This window comes from Athene noctua, chromosome 1, assembly GCF_965140245.1.
Source record: "Athene noctua chromosome 1, bAthNoc1.hap1.1, whole genome shotgun sequence".
NCBI classification, from domain to species: Eukaryota; Metazoa; Chordata; class Aves; order Strigiformes; family Strigidae; genus Athene; species Athene noctua.
In genome coordinates, this window is record NC_134037.1 from 27,849,439 (window position 1) to 27,872,661 (window position 23,223).

At 39.9% G+C, this 23,223-nt stretch overlaps 1 protein-coding gene across 1 annotated transcript; it reads right to left on the reverse strand.

Moving 5' to 3' along the window:
- Positions 1-10,560: 10,560 nt before the first annotated feature.
- On the reverse strand, positions 10,561-21,473 carry KLHL31 (kelch like family member 31). Its single transcript, XM_074895762.1, has 3 exons — positions 21,314-21,473; positions 17,922-19,125; positions 10,561-16,037 (listed from the first exon to the last, which is right to left on the reverse strand). The coding sequence occupies exons 2-3, from the start codon at positions 19,091-19,093 to the stop codon at positions 15,305-15,307; spliced, it is 1,905 nt and encodes a 634-aa protein (XP_074751863.1). The 5' UTR covers positions 19,094-19,125; positions 21,314-21,473; the 3' UTR covers positions 10,561-15,304.
- Between the last annotated feature and the right edge of the window lie 1,750 nt (positions 21,474-23,223).

The following is a 23,223-nucleotide window of genomic DNA, read 5'->3' on the forward strand; positions in this document are numbered from 1 at the left end:
AGGGTAGGATTCATTTCACCTAAGTTTAGACTTCTACAGTATCAATGTCTTCATCTGAGATAGTTACCTTAGGTGGTCCGTACAGTCAGTGGAGATCAGTTGGCACTTTTAACCATGATTCAAGTGCCCTGAATTAGATGTCTATTTTGGGATGGGATGAATCATGGACCAAAAGTGCCTTTCTCTCTTTACTGCTTAGTTAGGATGATCAGCTGAGATGAAGAATAGTGGAATTTTCTACACAACTTCTAAAGACCAGCTCAAGATAAGAAAGGAAATTTAATGAGACAAAAGCTGGAGTGTGTGCTCACCAGCAGTGGTGGGCCAGTCACTGTAGGTATCAGGCTATCAGCAACACATGCCCCTTGTCAGGAAGAGGAGAGAGGTCACACTGCCCTTCACCTAGCTAGTATTTAGAGGACGTGAGAAGAGTGTACCACTGAGGGGAGGAGAAGCTCTCATACAGAGCCCTTAGGGTCAAGGAGAGCTGTCAGGGTTATTGTGTTGGGTGGATAAGGAAATAAGACACTAGTTGAAAAGAAACAAGGCTTTACTTGATTTATTGATAACAGAATTAATTGCTTGTTCCCACGAACTCACCACAACTCTGCGTGCTGTGACTGCTCAGATAAAACAACTTCTGCAATAACTGTTTCAGCATTCAGAAGGTCAAGGCCTACCTCTGATCAGCTTATGATGCAAATTTCCATTACCAACTTGATAATTTCCAAACAAGCACTTTTGGTGTTTTTCTCACCACAGCCACGCTGTCTTCTTTGGAAAAGGCATTATAAACACCTCAAAACCACCTTGTTCTTTTCTCTGAAAGTCCTCAGGCCTGCTGCTAAAGTCCTGATGGGGTTGCAGCTGCTGCTGGGGATCAATTGTCTCTGTTTCCTTTTGCTTTCCACATGATGGCTCCTGGCCCAAGTTCTTTGGGTCAGAGCATTTCTTTGTTGTGCACAGCAAAAGCCTTAATCAACAAGCCTGAGCCTGTAAAATTTGTGCTAATGCAACTAAATAAATGAGAATACATTATCATACTGGTTCTGTTCTGAATTCTAAAATGAACAGTCTGGGAGCTGTTATGACAATGTCTCTGAAATACATTCCCCCCTAAAATGTTGCCTGGTTAAGCTCAGTCACTCGGTTGTTTGTGGAAGAAGACTGAGAAGCAGATCAAGCTGTTTGCAGGAGGGGCAGCCATGGACAGCAACAGGAGGAAACAAAACCACAGAAAGGGCCATTATCTTCTGTTAATCCTTGCAATAGCATTAAATGAAAGAGTCACCATCACCTTAATAACTGTGGTAACAATTTCTGCTTTGTCACAGTGACTCTCAGCATTTCATAAGGAAGGGCATTATTCAAGACTGGCCTTAGTGAAAATGCAGTTGCTCCCACAAGCATGTTCTCATCTTAGGATCATTTGTTAATGCATATTTATTTAGTAATTTACTTTCTGGAAACAATTACATTCATGTTCACTTTTTCATTATCAGTGAAGCGTAACTCATAGAATGGTTTGGGTTGGAAGTGACCTTGAAGATCATCTAGTTCCAACCCCCCTGCCATGGGCAGGGACACCTTCCACTAGCCCAGGTTGCTCAAAGCCCCGTCCAGCCTGGCCTTGAACACTGCCAGGGAGGGGGCAGCCACAGCTTCTCTGGGCAACCTGTGCCAGTGTCTCACCACCCCCACAGTAAAGAATTTATTTCTTAAATCTAATCTAAATCTACCCTCTTTCAGTTTAAAGCCGTTACCCCTTGTGCTATCGTTACCCTTGTTACCCTGTTTTTCAGAAGGCACAGCTGAGATAACGAGTGAGCTAGTTACTTGCTCAAAGCCATGGATTGGGGTCAGTGACTCATTAGCAGAGCAGTTCAAATGGCAGGCAGGTTTTGGTGTTTTATTCCAGGAAAAACAAAACAAATAATGCAAGCTGGGAGAAAAGCTTCAAAACAAATGAACTGGAACCATCACTCCAAAGATGGTGCTCTCCAGAATTTGGTTCAGAGTCCTACACTGAATGATGAACTGTTGTTGTTTAAAACCAGCCAGCAGCCAAACACCACACAGCTGCTTGCTCACCTTCCCCTATCCAGGGTAATGGGGGAGAGAATTGGAGGGGTAATGGTAAGGATACTGGTAGGCTGAGATAAAACCAGTTTAATAATTGAAATAAAATAAAAATAATAATGTTAGTAGTAATAATAGAAAATATGAATAATGCACAGTGTGATTGTTCACCACCTGCTGACCAATGCCCAGCCCATTCCCAGCTAGCGATCTTGGAGGAGAAAAAATCCTGAAACCCCAATCCGGGAAGTGAGAATGAGCTTCCCTCATCTATATACTGACCATAACATTACATGATATGGAATATTCTACTGGCCACTTTGGGTCCATTGCTCTGGCTGTGCTCCCTCCCAACTTCTTGTGTACCTGGGTACTAGCAGGACATGGGAAGTTGAAAGGACCTTGATCTCTTATTATCAACTAAAAACATCAGTGCATTATCAACATTCTTCTCATACCAAATTTTGTATTGAATCCAAAACACAGCACTATTCTAGCTACTAAAAAGGAAAAAATTTACTTCTGTCCCTGCCAAAACCAGGACATGAACAGTGAATGCTAGATCCTCATTTCATCCTCAAAAGCTTCATTCTCCATAAATCTCCAGCAAGGTTGCTGTCTGTTGTCCATGATTCTTCTTGTTGGGTAGCTTCGTCTTCCTGATGGGACAGCAGAAGGAAGCCTGGCACGTGTGACATCCTTGTTGCCATCCTCTTGCTGAGGAGCTCAGGCCTTCTGGTCATGATGTAAATGAACAACTCATGTCTCAGTGTTTTTCAGTTTGACTGCTTCCATTCATGTCCTCGGTTATCAGTACTGACCATTCCTTTGTCTTCACTCTACTGCTTTTTCTGGTGCTCTCACATACTTTCATTCCTGCTTCACCCATAACTACCCAACTATTTTTTGTCTGTGTATTCTGAAGGAGAGCCATAGGGCGGCCTTCCAGGGGACTTCTTGCATAACACAAGTAAGCCAGAGTTAGGAAGGTTCAAAATGCTGAACTACCTGCATGCATTTGTATCTGTTCTGGACCAGCCTGTTAGGGCTAGAGAATGTGAACTGTTGCTGAACAGTATTTCAGGTGAGTGAAACAAAGAGTGAGAGCTTCTACAGTTAAAAGACACAACAGGCTCAAAACAAAACTTCAAGCCAACAATATCTTCAAGTGCAAAGAAAGATAGTTAATATCTAGAGTGAATTCAGTTTAAGGTGGAGGCCCTTAAATTAGTGTGTCTACAGGCAGGTATTTATAAAAATATGATTGCTGTCTATGTTTTGACTATGGAGATCAGTGGCTCAGTGCAGACCAGTGGCTTGATTCAGTTGCCTACATGTTGGTGCCATATGAAGTATTTCAGAAGTCTGAGACATGTGGCTGGCACTTACAACACAAGGGAAACCCATGTACTTTTGGGATGGCTGGATGCCAGACAGGACACCCTCCCAGTGCTCAGATGTTGCTGGACATTTATGTATGCATTTTGTCTCTAGCTAATACAGTCAGTAAAGCCTAAGGTGCAGCTCAGGTCATCTTAAAGTAGGACCTTGTGAGTGACCGAATAAGTCACTTTATATACCTGTATTGGCAGAGATTGTACCTTTGGCTGTATTGCCTTTAACTGCAGATTTAAAATCTAGTGCATATATAGATGTCTAAATTTATGCTTCCTGACCTTGAGTTGCCCTCAGTGTTTCAAAGGAACAGTGGCAGATATGAAAACACTTAGGTTACCCAGCAGCTAATGCCTGCGACTGCTCAGTTTCATGACTTGCATGACTGATCTAGCCTTTTTTGTTTGCCCTTCCAAAGAGATATAATCATATGGGAATTCTTCGAACACTTACTTCTCATATGATCGGATCCAGCTTCTGGTATTGTGACCCCAACTGACATATCCTCCTGCTCTGCTTCTGCTGGGTGAACCAGCCTCTTTTCTGTGACTCCCCGCAAAAATTTCAGTCCAGGAGATCTTTTGTTTCAAAGGGTGGTTTGATAAAGAAGTATTCAAGCTGCTGCAGCCTAGGGTGTTATTTATTACTCCCATAACACCACAAGAGAGCTCTGCATTGCATTTTAATACATGATTTATGATCTTCGCTTTCATTTTTTTTCCCAGCTTTTGCTAAGATTCCTTTGGAGTCTAAGTGCTTTGCTGTTCACCTGGCCTGACACATCTGTTTCTCCTTTAGAAGAGCAAATCTGTTACTTCTGACAATGTGACCAAGGTGTCCTTTTGCCAGAACTTTTTTGACACCAGCAATGAAGCAAAGAGACCCTGAAATGTCACTGACAGCCATGTTGGCTGCTTCGGTGCATTTGCTATTGTTCGAGCGAGTGTGATCTAATGGAAAGCAGAACATTCTTATTATAGCAGACTATAATTCACTGGCTGAACTCTCAAGTGTATGCAGTGACCAGCACAACAGCTACAGAGCAGCAGCTGGGCCAGGAATCTGTTGGCTGGACCATTCTATCAGCAACATGGGAAATAACTTTTTTTCCCATCTGCTAAACTTTGGTAATTTCAAAAATGTGTTCATGCTGCAGTGGGATGAAAGCAAAAAATTTTCTTGCAAGAACTTGTCCTGAGCCAAGATATTAGCATTTAGGGCACTGGTTTGGGAGGCTGAAAAGAAATCTATGCACCATTCCTCTGCAAGGGTGGTAAATATTAAATTATTTATTCAAACTGGAACAGCTCTGACAGAGGAGACTGAGAAAGATAAACTTTCAGATAGATTGGTGGTGAGGTCACGTATCTGGAACATGCAAACTAAGTTTCTGATGTGAGCCAAAACCACAAAAGACATGGATCCTCCCCAGTCAAGTCTGAGTGCCCTTTTCACTGTGACTTCAGGGATGATGCTCTCTTGTGGTGACCAGAAATTCATCCTGGACCTGAGAAGCCTATTCCTGATGAAAATGTTGTCAAACCTCATGTACTGTTGTGCACTTTGATTTTAGCAAATCGGAATTTTTTAGCTCATCCTCGTTAAATTACATCACACATTTTTCAGATCACTGCACCAGCCTGTTGGGATCCTCCAGAGTTACAGTCTTCCAAAATATTTGTGGACAGTAGGTGGACATGAGACAAGGGAAAGTGGGCAGAACCCTGCTGAAATACACTTTTTTACATTATATAAGTATTGCCTTTGATGATCTTCTCTTTTTTCCCCTTGCCCTCTGCCACCAGCATTGCTGGGTGAAATCAGTGTTTTATGGCTTTCCCTCTGCCTTCCCCCGCTGCCCGCCGGGGGCTGCCAGCTCCGTCCTCCTGGTGCCCTCCAGCGTCTCCTTCCCGAAACAACTCAGCAGAGCAAAGCCCTGAAGAAAAGATCCTGTGTGAGTGATGCTCCGTTGGGAACGTGTGAGGATCAAGCGCTGAATTTAAGTTTGACTTTCATTTACTTGGTAAGCAGGGTATCCTTGACTAAAGGCAAGAAATTAAGCGTCCAGATGACATTAACCCAGGCTGAGAAAGACAAGCTCTGCTACGTTCAGGAAAGCAACACAAGTGTTCACGGTTATCTGAGTAGCTATTTAGAGCACACTGCCTTTTCAAAGATGTTCCCTGTATAACTGTTTGCCCTGTAGTTAAAAGATGACATTACTGAACATATACTGAGAAGTCATGATTTGTTCTGTTGCCGGTTTAAGTGATAAGAACACAAGTTACAGACTGCAAGACTGTTATTCTGGATTTTTCTCTTTCTTTAGATCACTAGCTTCAACAAATTCACTGTCTGGCTCAGAATAAGCCCATACATAAATAACACAAAATAAAAGCATCCTGTTGGATTTGGCTCATCTTAATGGCTATTCTCAAGTCACTATGTGGGAATTCTTATGGAATACATGGTGTCCTTCAAATAAGAATATATTGCCATAGGCTTGGTTAATATTTGCCTTATAAGCATTTTACAAAAAGAAGAAACACACCAATTTATGGCCTCTACATACTAGGTTTAAATTGGTATAATGGACATCATAAATCAATTGCAAGACCTACAGCTAAATTATGGACAGTTTACAGAAACCCAGCTTTTGCTAAGTGAGTATTTCACTCATTTAACTATTTTTGAATGAAAATGATGATGTAATAAGCTCTGAAATGTATCTGCAATGCAGAAAAGTAAGTTTTCTCAGATCCTTAAGTAACAAGGCAAATATTATAAGAGATAAAGGATCCAGCTAATTTTCACTTTAATCCATGTATTTTACTTTAGTGATGCTGGAAAACAATACATTTGTCAAGGCTTGCTTAAAATATTTTTTGTTTTGTATCACAGTCTAATTGTAAGTTCTGGCTTTTTAGCAGTTTTTACCACATAGATTCATGGCTTGACTCCTCAAAATCATCCCTGAATTTTGAGGCAAAATTATCCCTTTTGCTTCTTCAAAATCACCCCTGAATTTTGGTCTGCTCTACTTTAGCTCCTGGCAATGATATACATTGTTCTTTACTTTTTTATTCTTTAATATTATGTAACATTATTATTTCCACCCCAGCTACCTGGACTATTTTGAAGATTATAACCGGAAGATGAAGGGCCTGCCATTTCAGAGATGGTCCTAAATTGCTGTGATACTCTGTTAGTTTCTGTCTTTTTCTTTACAGATAAGTCCTGAATGAACATTTTACTATCTGCTCTCGATAAGAGATCATGGATAGTTGTGTTGCTGTAGAAGATTTGGTTGGAAATTTAATGTTTCTTCCCTGTTCCCCTCTCTGGCTTCAAGAAGAAGTCATCTAGTAATGACTTACGCCAGCAGCATGTTGTTTAGCCTTTCTTTGGTGAGGACATAGCAATGCCACATTGGCTTTACTCCCTCCATGAATTCAGGACTTGTGTGCTACTAGCCTTGTCAGGAGACCAAGGGAGAGCCTTGCTCTTCCCTTTCTGCATGACAGGAGCAGGTTGCAATCACTCTCATACTACTGTGATCTTGGCTATGTTTCCTTACAAATAATAAAACTTTGGTTAGAGTAAGTGAATAATATAGATTATACTAAGTCTCTTTCTATAGCTTATGCCTCCATACGAAGACATATTTTTATGCCAAGCAAAGCAATGCTGTCTTTTTTTCTGGCAACAGCACTAATCACATTAAAGGACACATCTGAGACATCCAAAGATTCAAGTCCAGAGTCTGAGAATTGTTGGGAAATGATTTACTGACAGACCTCAACACTTCATGCTTGCTGGGCAGCTGTTCTGCACCTATGTTCCCTAAACCTTTTTCTCTCTGAGACACACCTCTATCCAGGTGAAATATAAGCTGCAGTATCTAGAGATACATTTGTTCCAAAAGAACTGTTTTCACCACTTTATTTACACTGGTAAATTACCAGAATCACAGAATGGTTGAGTGTGGAAGGGACCTCTGGAGGTCATCCGGTCCGAACCCCCTGCTGAAACAGGGCCACCTAGAGCTGATTGCCCAGGACCATGTACAGATGGCTTTTGAATTTCTCCAAAGATGGAGACTCCACCTCCTCTCAGGGCAACCTGTGCCAGTGCTCAGTCACCTTCACAGTGAAAAGGTGTTTTCTGATGTTCAGAGGGAACCTCTGGTGTTTCAGCATCTGATCATTGCCACTGGTCCTCTGTCACTGAGCACCACTGGAAAGTGCCTGGCTCTGTCCTCTTTGCACTCTTCCCACAGATATTTATATACATTAGTGAGATCCCCCTGAGACTTCTCTCCTTCAGGCAGAACAGTTTCAGCTCTCTCAGTGTTTCTTCACAGGAGGGATGCTCCAGTCCCTTCATTATCTTTGTGGTCCTTCACTGGACTCTCTCCAGTAGTTCTATCTCTCTCTTGTATTGGCGAGCCCAGAAATGAACACAGTAGTCATCAGGCAGCAACAACATGTGATCCTACTGTCATGGACCAGATTCAGACATCATCATTTTGAATAGATGTCTCCCCTGATGGAAATGTTTCTTATACTTAGCATTTGAGTAGCTTTCTACCGGCATTTGAGACAGGAAGGTGAGAACAGCAATGGGATTTTTGATAATAATTTGTTTATGTAGGGTATTGACAGTAAGCTATAATCGCACAGTGGTTTAACATTTAGCAGACCTTTTTGGATAATGGATTCAGTGCATTTTAGACACTGTAGGTACCCAAGGCAGCCAGGACTAGTGGCCATATTAGCATACTGTCAGGACAGCCATGCACTTCTAGACTGACAGGTAGAGACTAGAGGGGCAAATAAATCGTCTCCTCCAGGCTTGACTTAGTGGCCCACAAATTGACACCTAGTGCCATTTGAGATGCCCTGCAGCACCTGGGGCATCTGCACAAGGTACATTTAGGCAGTTGAGCCCTGACCTCTAGACCTGATGCAGAGGTGAGCATACCCACAGGCATGTAGCAGCTTTTTGGGTGCCCTAAGGAGCCCAACTGCTGCTCTGGATGTACATGGGTCCTGGTTTGTGGTCAGCAGGCTCACCTGGCTGCCTTGGCTCATGTGGCTGTGAGCAGCCATAAAGGCAGCCTGGTTAGAAGGGGAAAATTGCTGAAAAGAAGAAATTGTCTGATAAAAAATACAGACAGGGACTGTGAGCCTAGGGACTAGGCCTGGGAACCACAAGCACCCTTGAAAAGCACAGCTAGGGACCTAGAAACCAGAGACATCCCCAAGGCACTACCAATAAGCTCAAAACCAAGGGACTGTAATGGCAACATATCATCTGAGGAGGTGGAAAACAGCACAGAAAAATAAAATTGCTCTGAAAGAACAGAAAACAATCATCTCTTGGCTGAAAAATAGAAATTGACAGCATCTATTGGCTGCTCAAAGTAAGATGTCCTACACCCTCTTGTCTCTCTGTTATGAAAAGGACTTAATTTTTATCCAAAATGGAATCTCTGAGAACTTCCTGGTTGAATCCCACATGAACTTTCCACGAGCTCTTGGACTCTCACTGGGGACTCTGGCTGACTCCAGACACCCTGTAAGGGATCCGCTTTGAAGGGAGACTCTGTTATCTTACTGCTTGGGACTGTCCTCCCCTCTTTTGGGGATGGTTGGGTGTCCCCTCCAGATTGGTTTGTTCCTTTTGAGATGGTTTATCTCCTTCTGGAATCTGTCTAATTCGCTTCATGTAAATACTATATATAGTAAGTGTATCTGCTGTTATATTGTCATTAAGTTTGCTTCACTAATGATAAGTTGTAATAATCTGTAATAGTATAAACCTACTTGTTTGTTGCTGTCATTGGTTGTAGTACTGTAGTGCTTGATGCTATTACTGATTAACACCATACCATTGATTGATACTGTATTACTGATTGCTGAAAAGAATTTGTAATAACTTGATATATATTCATTCACATTCAGTTTATTAATCTTCATATTAGCTTAATTAACCATAGGTATATTTGCTAGTGGTGATTTTTGTGGTTGTGTACTTGCTAGCAGTGATTTTTGTGGTATTTGTGTTAATCTGTAATAGAGAAGTTTAGAGGATAAATCCTTTATGTCCTTGTGTACTATGGAATCCTAGGAACCCACAGTCATGATCTCTGCATAGCCGCAGGCTGGGTAGCCCTTCAGGTTATAACATCTACCAAATGCCAAATCATGCTTTGAACAAAGGCCTTGGTGTCAAAACACAGGGAACACTTTTTGGCATCTCAGACTCTCTAATTTGTGGCACAACTTAATTGCTCTTCAGAATTTGAACTAATTTTTTTCCTTGAAATGTAGATTATTTTATTTCCAATACTGTTACTCATACAATTCAAATGAAAACATATTCAATTGCTAATCAGACATCTGATTTATCATCATTTCTTGTTAGGCATTTTGACTACAACAAATGACTGTGAAATTCATTGTTAAAAAGCAAGTTGTTGTCCTTGTAATAAAATGAAAAAGATAAAAGTGGCTCCAGTGTCATACTGTATAGCTTATTGTGAAGGTGATTTGACAGCCTGGGTGTAACAAACATTCCAGTTGGCTGATATGAAAGCAAGGATCAGCACGGGGCTCAGAAAACAAAGCATATTTCAACTGCAACCAGGCGTTTGTCAGAGAGTCTCGCAGTTTCCAACTGATTTTACAATAAGAATAATTGGTTTGCGTTGTGTGTTGACAGTTTTATTTAAAGCATACAACGAAAAATACCAACATGCTGTTATTCCTCTTAATGACAACTGCTGCACTACAAATTTTAATTTTTAAGTAGTAACATTCTCACATTACACTTACAGAGTTTTTCTGTTGAAATATGTTCCCTTGTGTTATCACAGTCCATCCTATAATTAGAAAACCTATCTGTATAAGCAATATGTCTAACACATATAAGCCAGGGAAATGCTTTATACAAATAAGTAAATATTTTTAACTTTTCATGTTGACAAAAAAACTGCCAAGGCAGCAACTAGTGTAACATCCAGTGTTATCTAAATGTGTATGTTCCCATTCTTACCGACAGAAATCGACTATGTACTCCTCATAAGTTTACTAATTGCTTATATTTTTATTGAAAATTTAATTTTCACTGAGACAAAAATGAACTCATACTAGTCTTTTGCATGGCAAAACTCATCTGGTATTTACTGAATCTCTCACACAAGCTATATAGAATTGCATGTATTTTCCTTTATTCTTTAGGGAACTTCTGGGAACAGAGCTCTGAACAGTGTCACACTTGCAAATGAGAACCAGCAACTCATTTTTTCACTCTTTTTTTCCATCAGGCATTTCAGAATGTGTCCTTTTCTTTATTGTGACCACCAGCGATGAGATTTTTAAAAATTAGATCCACAGATGAGTTTTTATGTATTGTTGACATCTGTGCATCTTCTTGGTATGTGCCTGCATAGTAAGTGGGTAGTTGAATGGTGATATTGAGGATCAAGCTAATACCTTCATGTCGGCTTTCATTAGACTGATGTTTGTCTGCCCATGGATTTAGTTCTTGTATTTCAATTTTGCAAATATAAACCCATGAGAATAACTGTATATAGAGGTCCCATTGAATTCTAGAAGGTACGCATGCTCATACTTATATTTGTGTGACTGTTGGATTTGCAACTAGAATTACCAAACCCAGCTGCTACTAGGGAAAAACAGCACCTAAACCCATCATGAGTTTGGAAAGAGATAAAACTGTAAGATCAACTAATCAATCTAGGTTTCAGGATAATATAAAGTATGGTGTTATCCAGTCATTTAATTAATCATGTACTTTTTCCTGCAAGAACCGCCATTTAAAAATCTCAACACAAATCACTTTTCAGCACTTCATTAGCTTTGGTTGTTGCTAATTTTGACTGCTTCCCTTTTTGACCAGCTAGAAGTTGTCACTTAAGCTTACTGGACTCTTGACTGATCCACAGATGATCTTGTGGGTTAACCTCAGGAAGATATTAAATAATCATGATCTCATCTTGATTAAGAACTAAGTACAACATCTTCCTTTCAGCACAACTTTCCAACAGTAAGTTCCTCCCTCACAGCCTTGTAACACACTCGACCATGCACCTACACAAGCATGAATAAACAAGAAAACAAAACATTATCAAATTGTTTCACTCACAGACTGGAGAAAACTTGGTTTTAGATTTGAATTCCTTGGAAGCACAGATGTTGTTGACTATAAAATGAATTTTGAAGGTAACAGCGGTTTTTTTGGGTTTTTTTGGCTTTTTTTTTTTTTTTTTACTATTAGTATAGCATTAAAGAAGATCCGTGTAGTGTTTTAACAATCTGCATCTAGAGTTAGAAGCCCTCTGCTCTATTTAATATTGCCATATACAGTACTTCCTAAACTGCATTTTAAAATTTCTTTTGGGGATATACAGTATTTCAAGTTCAAAAGAGATGTTGTTATTAAACATCTGGAGATTGAAAATACGATGCTGGGCAATGAAAGAACACTGTTCTGTAAAACACAACATACAAACCATTTTTCAAGTTCTAACAAAACAAGATTGTACATACAAATGTCATAAATAGCTTGAGTACATTGTTATGATCAAAATAATATTAAGTCCAGCTGATATTGTCACATATTAAGGGCCAAATCCTGGCTCAATCTGCAGCTGAAGCCTAAACAGATGTTTGGAAAAAATAATATAAAGCCACCCTGAAGTCCTATACTGATAACAATACCATTTGTTAACCTACCTAAGACTTTTGGCCTGAAGTACATACCTAATTTGTGCTGTGTAAGGAACACATGGCCAGTGGTACTTGGCTCCTGTCCTAGGACATGTCCGTATGGATTTGTTGTGGCCAAGGGCAGTGGAGGCTGAGAAGCAGTCTTCCTTCTGGATATGACAGTTTTGGCAGGCATCTATATCTACTGTTCTGCCAGAATTTGGCCAAGAGTTCAAAATCCTGTACATCTTATTCAGTAGTCCCACTGAAGTCAATGGAACCTTTTTGTGAGTAAGATGAAAAGGATTTGGCCCCCAAAGTTTTTAACCCTTTAAGTAGAAAGATAGTAGTTTCATTGCACTTAGCCCATCATTCACAAATAACTTTCTACTTGAAAACAGAAGATGGTTGTTAACATATAGGAAGTGTTGGCTCACAAAAGGAAAGCGTGCAGCAATGTCTGACTACTCATTTTGGAACTGCATTCCTAAAAGGAAAAGGACACACTTGTGTATGACAATTTCACCCAATGTCTGTCTGAGGCCAAAATAATGGTTTCTTCAATTCCTAAATACCATCTTATGGGTACCTAAGTAACACTAAATAACTGGAGTATGTATACAATTATTATTGGATACGTGTATGTTTGTCTCCACTGGACAGGATGGATAGGCAATTTCATCTAATAGTATTAAAATTTTACAAAAAAATATGGGAGCAGATGGATTTTTCAAAGAGATTCCTAAAGATTTTCATATGGAACACATCATCATGATTTTGGGAAAAGAGAAATTTTGCTGTCATCCACAAGACGTTTTTGGTGACTGGAATGGGCAAGAACAGCATTTTCATATTTAAACCAAAGTAACCATACTCTGTTACACAATTTCATGTTTTGTTCTGTATTGTGGATTTGAATTATTATTAATTTAAATTAATCATGATAAAAGATAACTGTATGATAATTAATCAGAACTGTATGACAGTGCTACTCTGACCAAAAGTCATTGCATTGCAGTATATTCTAATAACATGAAGCATTCAAAAATAGAATTTGGGATTTTAAATTGTGCCGTCAAGATGCAGACACAAAGTTAGAACTGGAAAACAGGACTGAGTACCATGGAGTTTAATCCCAACCGACAGAGTAATCACTTAATCGCTCATACTGTGTCACGCTCATGCGGATGCTCAATATGTAGCTGCAACAAAGCTACAAAGAGCAGAGCATGAGTCCTGAAAATGCTTGCCTCAACAACCTCTGCATTCCAGACAACTTTATAGCATTCCCCTTTTGCACGAGATAAAAATTTGGCTGCCTTATAAACATTGCTAAGAGCATGCCTTCTCATTGGCACCAGAGCCTGGAGGTGTCAATGATAATCCGAGGAAACTGCATGAGAAGCCTCTATGAATTGTTTAAGATGAATCAACTTCTGCCCCTTTGGTTATACTAAATCATTTTAGTTCCTTGTATTGTTTCTTTCCTTCCCAAACAGAATGATGTAGAATTTTGTGCTGACAGCAGTCCTTTGGTATCAGATTCTCAGGGGACCTTATGGGCTGCATATCCCTTTGACTAAGGGTATAGGATTAGGCTTCATGCTTAATTCCCCCACTGCATGCTGTAATTAGGAAGAAAAGCTCTTGGAAGGTAATCTAGGTTGAGCAAAGACTTCACTCTATTCACTGGGGAAAATTCACTGACTTCAACAGGCACAGCATTAGTCTAGCCTTTGAAAAATGCGAATAAAAGCTCCATAAACAGGGCTTTAATGAAGGCTTCAAAAGGAGATCCATAAGGGTTTGCCCAGGAGAAAGTTACTTTGGGTCATGTTGTGCTTACACCTGGTAAGAAAGGTATTAAGGTATCTCTTTGTTCCTATTAAGGGAAGTCTCATTGATTTCATCCAGTTTTCCTAAGGTTCACTGTTTTTGACACATATATCCTACTCTTCAAGGCAGATTCTGCAGTCTTTATTCCATCTTTGTTCCTCACTCTACTGGTTATTTGCCAGAGTAATACTGAGTAAGAGACATGTTCTGTGCATCTTCTCCATCCTCAGACACCATTAGTTCTTGGTGTCTCCTGGCATGAACTCATCTTCCAGGTTTTGCCCCTGCTGTAGCTGCTCCTAGTTCTTTGTATTGGTGAGGACCTTCTCAGATGAGAAGATAACACAGAAGTACATTCCTACACAGATGGGAAGAGTAGGAACAGGAGGAGACATGCTAACTAGCCTTCATGCCTTCCCCCTGGAATAACAGGAGAGTCTCCCTGTCATGAGGAGGAGGACAGGGCAGTGGTGTGCTCCTTGGTGTACACATGGGGGTCAGGAAAGCAATCTGTCATCCAAGGTGGCACTTACAGGAGCTAAGGTATTTTGTGGATTCAGGTCTTGAAAGCCATGTCACAGCATTAGGTATGAGAATTAAAGGGTTTCATGGCAGAAGATAGGGATGTCTTTCTAACTTCTGAAGAAGAAAACATTTTGAGAAATTTTTTGTGAATACCACTGCCCCAAAAGGAACGTATGCACATGTTATATACCATATTTTTGGTTGTGTGGGTTTTTTTTTTCTTCTGTTTGTCAAAATAGAAAATGCTTAGAACAGAACAAAACTGATCAATGTTAAGATGACATGGCATATTTCTGATATATGTTGAGATTTATTACTAGACATATTTGACTTTCATTTTGGGCTCTGAAATCATTTAAAACTCAGTATTTAAAAAGCCTCCCAACAATCTTCTGAAGAAAGTTTATCTCTATTTTACAGGTAAGGAAACCAAGGCACAAATAAATTAAATGATTTGCCACAGATAGTACAGTAGGTCAGTGGCAAAGCCAGGAAGAGAATGAAATTCTGCAGTTATAGGTTAACTCTCTCTTCCTGCTAAGAAAATTAATCTTATCCCTAATATGCTGCTTCATGCCACCTGTATTAAAGATCATGAAAACTGACAATTTGCACTGTTAAAACCGTTGCAAACCCAATGATTTTTTCCATATATGCACAAAAATGCTACTTAAAGGGTTAATTATACTTCTGTGCTGGTAAACATTTTTACTTATTGCTGGTCAGACCCGTATTTAAATACTGACTGGGACCGAAGAAACTGAGCTGGCCCTGGACTCCCTTGTCTTGGTGTTGGGCATGGATATCGTACAACAGGATACGCCCACAGTGGCCTCAGGCAGCTCATCTTCCTCTGTCCATTCATTGAGATCTGGGTTATAGCATTGAATGCACTTCTTATATTTTTTCTCTATTTCGTTCCAGCCACCCACTAAGTAAATTTTCCCATTAAGGGTGGAGGCACCAGCTGTACTAACTCCGGTTTGAAGCGGCGCCACATAACTCCATTGCCCCATGTAAGGACTGTAACACTCCACAGGGAGAACATCGACCCTTTCGGCTCGCCCCCCCAGCTGAGACCCACCCATGACATAGACCCTCTCCAGAAGCGACACTGCACAGTGCCACCCCCTTGGGGTGCTGAGGCTGGACTTATCCTGCCAGCTATCTTTGCTGGGGTCGTACATGCACACTGAGCGAGAGTAAGCATTATTAATGTAACCTCCTGTCACCAGGATCCGACCATCCACCACTGCACTGGCGTGACAGCACCTGGGCACCTCCAGGGGTGCCTTCATCTGCCACTGATTAGTTGCAGGCACATAGCATTCAACCGAGGAGAGGCACCCCTCAGAGTTGCGCCCACCCACTGCAAAAAGAAGGCCATTGAACACATTTAGGCTAAAATGGGTGCGCCGCTGATTCATGTTTGCCAGGTGAATCCAGGTGTTGAAACGAGGATCATATCTGAAAGCATTAAAAAAAGAGGGTAACTGTCTCACATACTGCTCTGCTAAATTCTATAGTCCTGTCTCTGTCCCACTACTGCTGCAGGTGCAAAGCTGCTACAATTTTAGTTAGTTATTTAGTCCATTAGAAGTCAGTGGCATTAGAAGCCAGTGGTATTCCTGGTTAAATTTTTTTAAAATTTAATTTTTGATTGGAGAAAAATCTGTTTATATCATTCAAATCTGGTATTATTTCAGTGAAGTAAATCTGACTCTTCTATAATTTGATTTTGTACAATAACCTCATTAGAATATTGGGAAGAGACATTTTCAACATACAGTAGAAATTTTAGAAGTTTTTTTGCAATTTATGCCTACAGCAAAGATGTCAAAATTTACTCAAAGAGTTTTAAAAAAACTCTTTGAGTAAAAAAATCACTAGGAGGTGATTTATACTTGCATCTTTTTAGTACTTTCTAAATGGTAAGTATTCTTTCCCTGCCACTCATATGGAGTAAGTTTTATGTGGAACGAACATCTTTGTTTTCTAACACCATTCCTACCTGAAATAACAGTCTCTGTCTTTGACATCTAAATGAGAAAATTTGAAATAGGAAATAGCAAATTATGACTCCTGAAAGAGCCAAGTGAGGTACATTAGTGGGCCTATACATTTCTTCTTGTTATATGCTGAAATGACCAGACAATCACGCCAGTAAAAGATTGGTAAAAGTAAAAGGAAATCAAGTATTATTTGTTAGCTCTCATTCAGCATTGTCATCTGCAGGTCTGAATGCAAGTCCACAGACATACTGGTGTGACTTGAGGTTAATGGCAGAACAGGGACCAGAACACATTCAGCTGTGGACTACAAGGATTCCCCCACCTCCTCCCCACAACCAAGGTGTGCACCAAGCACACAGCTCCTTGTGAGAACGTGAGGCATAGCTTAAAAGCAGAAGGTGAGGAGAGCAACAGCATAATCTCCTTTTTGTGATATATTTTTATGACAAAGTGAATGACACAATAAAATTGATCTAAAGAAGGTTCCTCATTCATTAACTTTGTATGTTGGTTGATGTCCTTCAGGGACCAGAAAAGGAAACACTGGTACGACTGTGGCTGTGTAGTGTCATTGCATGCCTATAGTCTGTTAGTCAAGTTGTCTCACCTCCAGCCTTTGCTTCACGGTATCGTGTGCTGCCGGCTTTTAGGCTGAACTATTTAAAAACTAGTACCACCTATTTGGCTATTGCATGTTAACCTATGCACTCTTCTGACCGTGCTATCATCAGTGCAGTCTTGGATGATTATAGATAGGAAATGTAATGTTTCAGAAGTGAGGTATTGTTTGATGTACACTGTAGAAGAGAAATACAGCCTTCAAGAGATAGTGACATTGTTTCTAAACTCTTGATAAATAAAAAAGCTAAAGGATATGAAATGCAGTATAAAAGCCGTTGAAAATATGGTGGATGGTGCATAGAAAGTCAATATTATAATATCTGAAAGGTGTTTTTCAGAACTTTCTGTAAGGCATCAGAAACTCTTGAAATTTAAAAAGTCTCACCTTGTCTGATTCAGTACATTTTAGTGGTATCTTACAACATCCCAGAACTTCCTATTTATGGTCCTATTTATTTCCTCCATGTGGAGTAAGTTTTCTCGGTTCTCCTCACTTCTCATTGTGCATGTGTAACCATGGTGAAGTTTTTGCATAACTTTAGTTGCATATTTCTGTTCATTCAAACTTTAAAATAGAATAGCATCCACACCTCCCCCGCCCTATCCTCTTTCTATTTATCTGAGCAGTTCATGCTGCACATCACAAACCAGCTTGGTCTATCTACCGGCATTGTGTGGAATAGATCTCTCCGTCCCTTTTAAATAAATAACAAGTTACCTGCAGAAGTTGCTGACTGCATGCTTGGCTTGGTTCCTGGCATCATTCTGGTCTTCCCCACCGGCCACATACAGAAATCCATCCATCACTGTAACACACTGATTGAAACTTTTAGCAGGCATTTCACTCAGCTTCTTCCATCCGTTTTCAGGATCTCTATATAAGATATCTCTGCTAAGAGACTTTTCTGTTAGAGCAGGGCGTCCCCCAACAGTAACTAAGACTCTGAAACCTCCACGGATCCTTGTTCTTCTGGACTGAAGTGTATTCTGGTGATAGGGGAGCAAATGATAGTTCATGGCATCCACTAGGAGCTTATGGCAATCTGCATCTTGCATCATCCTCGGCACAGTTTGAACATAATTGACAAGGTCTTGGGCTGAGATGGTACCAAAACGGATGTTACCTAAGAGATCAGCAGCAAACTTTACTCTTTTTTGGTCAAATTCCAGCCATTTTATTGCAATCTGGAATGCAACAATTTCAGAAGGTAACTGCAAGTCGTCATCTGCAAGAAGTTCATTAATCTGATCAAAAGTAAGTTTTAAAAACTGATCTGTTTCTGAAAATTCAATGAAGTTGTCTCTGATAAATTTGTGTGCTGCTTCCTTGGTTGTTTTTAGTCCGTATGTTTCTGCAATATTGGCAACATACATACAATTCTCAACACTTATTTCTTGGATTAGAAAATCACAGCACATCTTTACAAGGGTGTGAATCTGTAGATAAATTGCTGTGGAAATAATACTACCTATTGTATAAAGTGAGAGAGTAAGTTTTCCAGTGTAAGCATAGGTGATAACAGTAGCTAGACCCAATGGGGATACATCATTGAGGTCTACTCTTTGAGTGGATGGATCTTTCTTTAAGATGTTGTGAAAGTAGTCACTGCTTGAAGCCATCACCACCTTATGAACACTGAAGGATTTGGTTTTGGTACTGATAGTCAAGTCACAAAGAAAATTTTCTTGTCTCATTCGGCTTAGACCTTCCAAGAGATTTGGGCTATATGATGGGTCGGAAACTTCAGACGAGATGCAGCTGAAACCATTTCCTCCCTCTAAGAGTCCATTCAAGCCATTTAGTTTACTGAGGGGGCCATCTTCCACAATGATAGTCATTTCATTGATATCTGCTTTGTTCTTTTTCACATTCTTCTTCTTAGGGGCCATGACTGCAATGAAATACTACAGCCAAGATTTTGCTAAAAATAAAATTAAATGTTTAGAGATACACTGCAGTTGTGAAATTTATCAGCCATCTGATTATGCAACAAATCTAACCTTTGACAATACATATAAATGCCACAAAACCAAAACACACAGGATAATCTATCTTTCTAAGAAATATTATACTGTCCTAGATTTTAGTGTAGCTGCTTATTAATAACAATCAATACTCAAATTGTGAAGAATACACCTACAAGTAGGTGGTTTTTTTCACCTACTATCACCCCATTCAAAGAGTTACATTCTCTAAATGAGTTTGTCAAAGTGTAAAATTTTGTAAACATATTTTTAAATCAGCCAGGTTCTAGACCTGAATTCATTAGTCTGAGTTAGCACAGGAAAGAGATGGGGCCCCAACTTTGTTCATCCTTACTCCAGGGCTAGTACAGACTTATAGGTGAGTTCAGTTTTTGACCTGGAAATACTGAGAGAAATTCTTAAAGAAAAAAAGCAAGATAAGATATAAAGAGAAAGTGAATTTTAGTACGATGTCACATTGATTTTAGATTTAGGATCTAAATTTGCAAATATTTTCTACTCATAGCACATTTTGCTTGCTTTTCAATATCAGTAATTTGAAATTTATAATCCTACTTTTAGGATTTTGTGGAGATTTAGGGAGAAGAGATGTCTAACTTATTCAAAAAAAATGTCATGCAAACTCAAGAAGGACATGTTATTTTAAACAAGTTCTTCATGTGTGAAGGTAAGAATCACTCCCATACAGTTATGTTAAAACAAGTATTTGAATTATATGTATCAACTCTAGGCAAGTTCCAGCTCTTGATGAAGTGAAGAGCCATGTTTTTGTCAAATGCAATGTGAGACGGTCCCTAAGTAGTTTTCAAAGGAGCTATTTCAAACAAATATATGTATACACAAATATACCTTGAAGGAAAGCACTGATCTTCAATTTCGCAGTTAAAACAGAATTGCTGAGATCAGCATTCAAATGGATTAAATATAGCATTTATCTCCAGTATATCCATTGATTTTAAAATAATTGATACATGCTATTTTCTTTGTGATCCTTGCGCTCATAAAACCAGAACAATGAGAAATGCTACTTAATGATAAACAACTGGGAATATTTTAGATAATAAAAATACTTCAGTAATATTTCAATCTAGAATCACAGCACATCAATTTTTGTTTAAGCACACAACACGTAACAAAATGGTAATTTAATTATAGGAAGAATGGTTGCTGCCTGTGAGCACCAGGATTTTTTTGCTGCTGCTGCTGCTGGGTGACGACCATGTGCAGAGCTAGGCGAGGGAAAAGGCCATGTGTGCCCAAAGTGTCAGTGTCAGCCTGCGCTGACGTGAGCTGTGATCCCTGAAATGTCAGTGTGCCAGCGCAGGGGTCAGCTGCTGCCCAGCTCCCCCTGCTCCGGCTGCATTCCAGGAGCTGCATCTGTTGAGACCTATCAGAGTCACCTCCCAGAATAGCAACCTCCCAGCAGCTTGCCATTTTAAGACAGGTTCAGTCGAAGGTATAGCTGGTGTTTTAGTACCCCCGGTTGTTTAACACAACTTTTGTTGCGAAAAAGCTATGAAATTGCAAGTGTCATGTATATTCGTTGGCACAGAATAAAAGCAAAACAAAACTTCTGGATGTCTGTATGTTATCCACATAGTTACAGCTTTGCATATTAATAGTCACAACTTTATAGCTGGCAAGGACATATTATTTTCGCAGTCATATTTGTGTTTCTAAGTATTTTTAGAGACGTGTAACTTAAAAATTTTAATACATACAGCACTGTTTATTGTCTCACTGTGTCATTGCAAAGCTAATTTAAATATGTGACATTTTAAGCTTTCTGTTCCAAAAGTTTTTTCCTGAAAAATACTTTTCCATCAGCAGAAATGTCACCAGCTAGTTTAGTGTATAAGCATGTAAGTGACAGGATATGCAAAACCAGTGAAACAAGTTAAACTATCCTATAATAAATCCAAGTTACTAAACTTTGAAAACCCTGGATGATTTGGTTTTCTATAGTCGTTTGCTTTCACCTAATTTATTTAGCTTAAGGACAGCTCATGCCAAAGGACACTCAGGGTCCCAAAACAAAGGATTCGAACAATCAACCTCCCCCCCACCCCCTTTAAAATGTTATCTTCTAAGCACTATCAAAGTGAGGAGTTGAAAACCCCTTACCTTCCTCAGAAGATGTTGTCCCAGAGCTGTCCAGGAAGCTGTCAGTGAAAATGCCTCTTTCTTGGAAAATGAGAAGACAAAAAGAGAGGAAGTGTGGTAAAAAAAGAGAGAAAAATTAGAGGCCACTTGGTAAGTCCCAGCTTGTGTTTCCAGTGTGACGCTTTGCTGTCACAGCAAGCAAAAGAGACCGGAGCCTGTGCTCGGGTGCTCTTTAAATGACCCCTCCTCTCTGTGCCTCACTCCCTGCCTCTGCCCAGCCATGGAAGCTCAGCCCAGGGAAGCTACCTGGCCTCTGGAAACCAGGGTAACAAGCCTAAACCCTCCAAATGCACAGGTACAAGGGAGGAAAAGGAGGTGAAGGTGAAGACAGTAGATCCACAGCAGGTAATAATCATCCCAGGTAAGTGTAGGTTGAAGCACTGGGTTCCCCACCTCAAAGCTGGGTGCCCGAGCATAAGCCAGCATGCTTGAAGAAGGGGATGGGTTTAGATTGGACATCATATTTTTTATGATGAGGGCGATGAGACGCTAGAAAAGGTTGTCCAGAGAAGTTGTGGATGCCCCATCCCTGGAAGTGTTAAAGGTCAGGATGGATGGGGCTTTGAGCAACCTGGTCTAGTGAAAGATGTCCCATGGCAGCGGAGTTGGACTGGATGATCTTCAAAGGTCCCTTCCAACCCAAACTACTCTGTGATTATATTAGTCTATGGCCTCAAATAACCAGCAGAAAATACCAAGGAAAAGCTAGCACTTTAGTTCCACTTTCTTAGAATTTCAGTGCTTAACTGTGGGCAGAGGGACGGAGACCAGCTGATGGAGATTCACAGTCATGTTCTATTTCTTGGAGTTAGGTTGCTGCTTCTGTAAAGACTTGCCATGGCTTTCAAGAATACTGGCTCACATTCCCTGATGCATTTGCTGAGAGATGTGAACTTTGATCTTCTGTCTCGCAGGAAGGTATCTTCTAACCTGTGGGTTATACCATACACTGGAAGAGTTTACCTCCACTTCTTGCCAGTCAAGCTCAGGAATAATATGAAGCCAAACCTCCATATCCCAGAAGAATTTAATCCAATGGGAGAGATAAAAGGCATGCAGGTTACTGCATGGGAAGGGAAGGATATTGGGGGAAGTGGAAGTCAGAGAAAAGGAAGATTTTTTCTTAGCTGTACTTTGTGTAATCTTTAATTTGGTAGATTTATTGATTGCCTCCAGGCTCAGATGGGCTATTGAAACAACTGCTGCAAAATAACACTTGTCATTTTGAACAAAAAAGCATGGCTGTGCTAGTGGAGCTACAGAAAGTTACAAGATAAAAATGAAAAAACAGAATAGGGAATGAGAGACAATCACACATCTGAAATGAGAGTGAAGGAGAGGGACATAAAGGGAAGCCCTTGCAACGGCAACAAGGTAACCAGCTTTCCTTATGAAAAACAGGGCCATGCTGTGAAAAATTAAGAACAAAGCCTTATTTTAATGCATATTTTAGGAACTTCTCCTTACTACACTATACATTTTTTTTCCTCACGTGTAGATTCCTACTGCCTCAAATATACAACTCAGTATAACATATTTAATATGTAAGATGACATCTATCATTGTCTTAACACATCTCAATATATTTTAATTTACCAGTTCAACCCAATAATAAAATTCCTTATGCTGACAATTATTCTTAACTTTTTTTTTAAGCTCTGCCTTAACAGGATCAGCTGTAATGATTTTTACAGAAAGAATATATTCCCCACTGGGCTTCATGAGTTTTAAGAACTTGTAACAATTAGTTTTTGTAGATAGAACAGGCGTATTTCTAAAACAAGTCTCCCATAGTCCAAAACATATACATAGTAGTGAACCTGATCTACACAGTGTTCCCTTTTCTAACAGCTCATGCCCAGACTTTTATA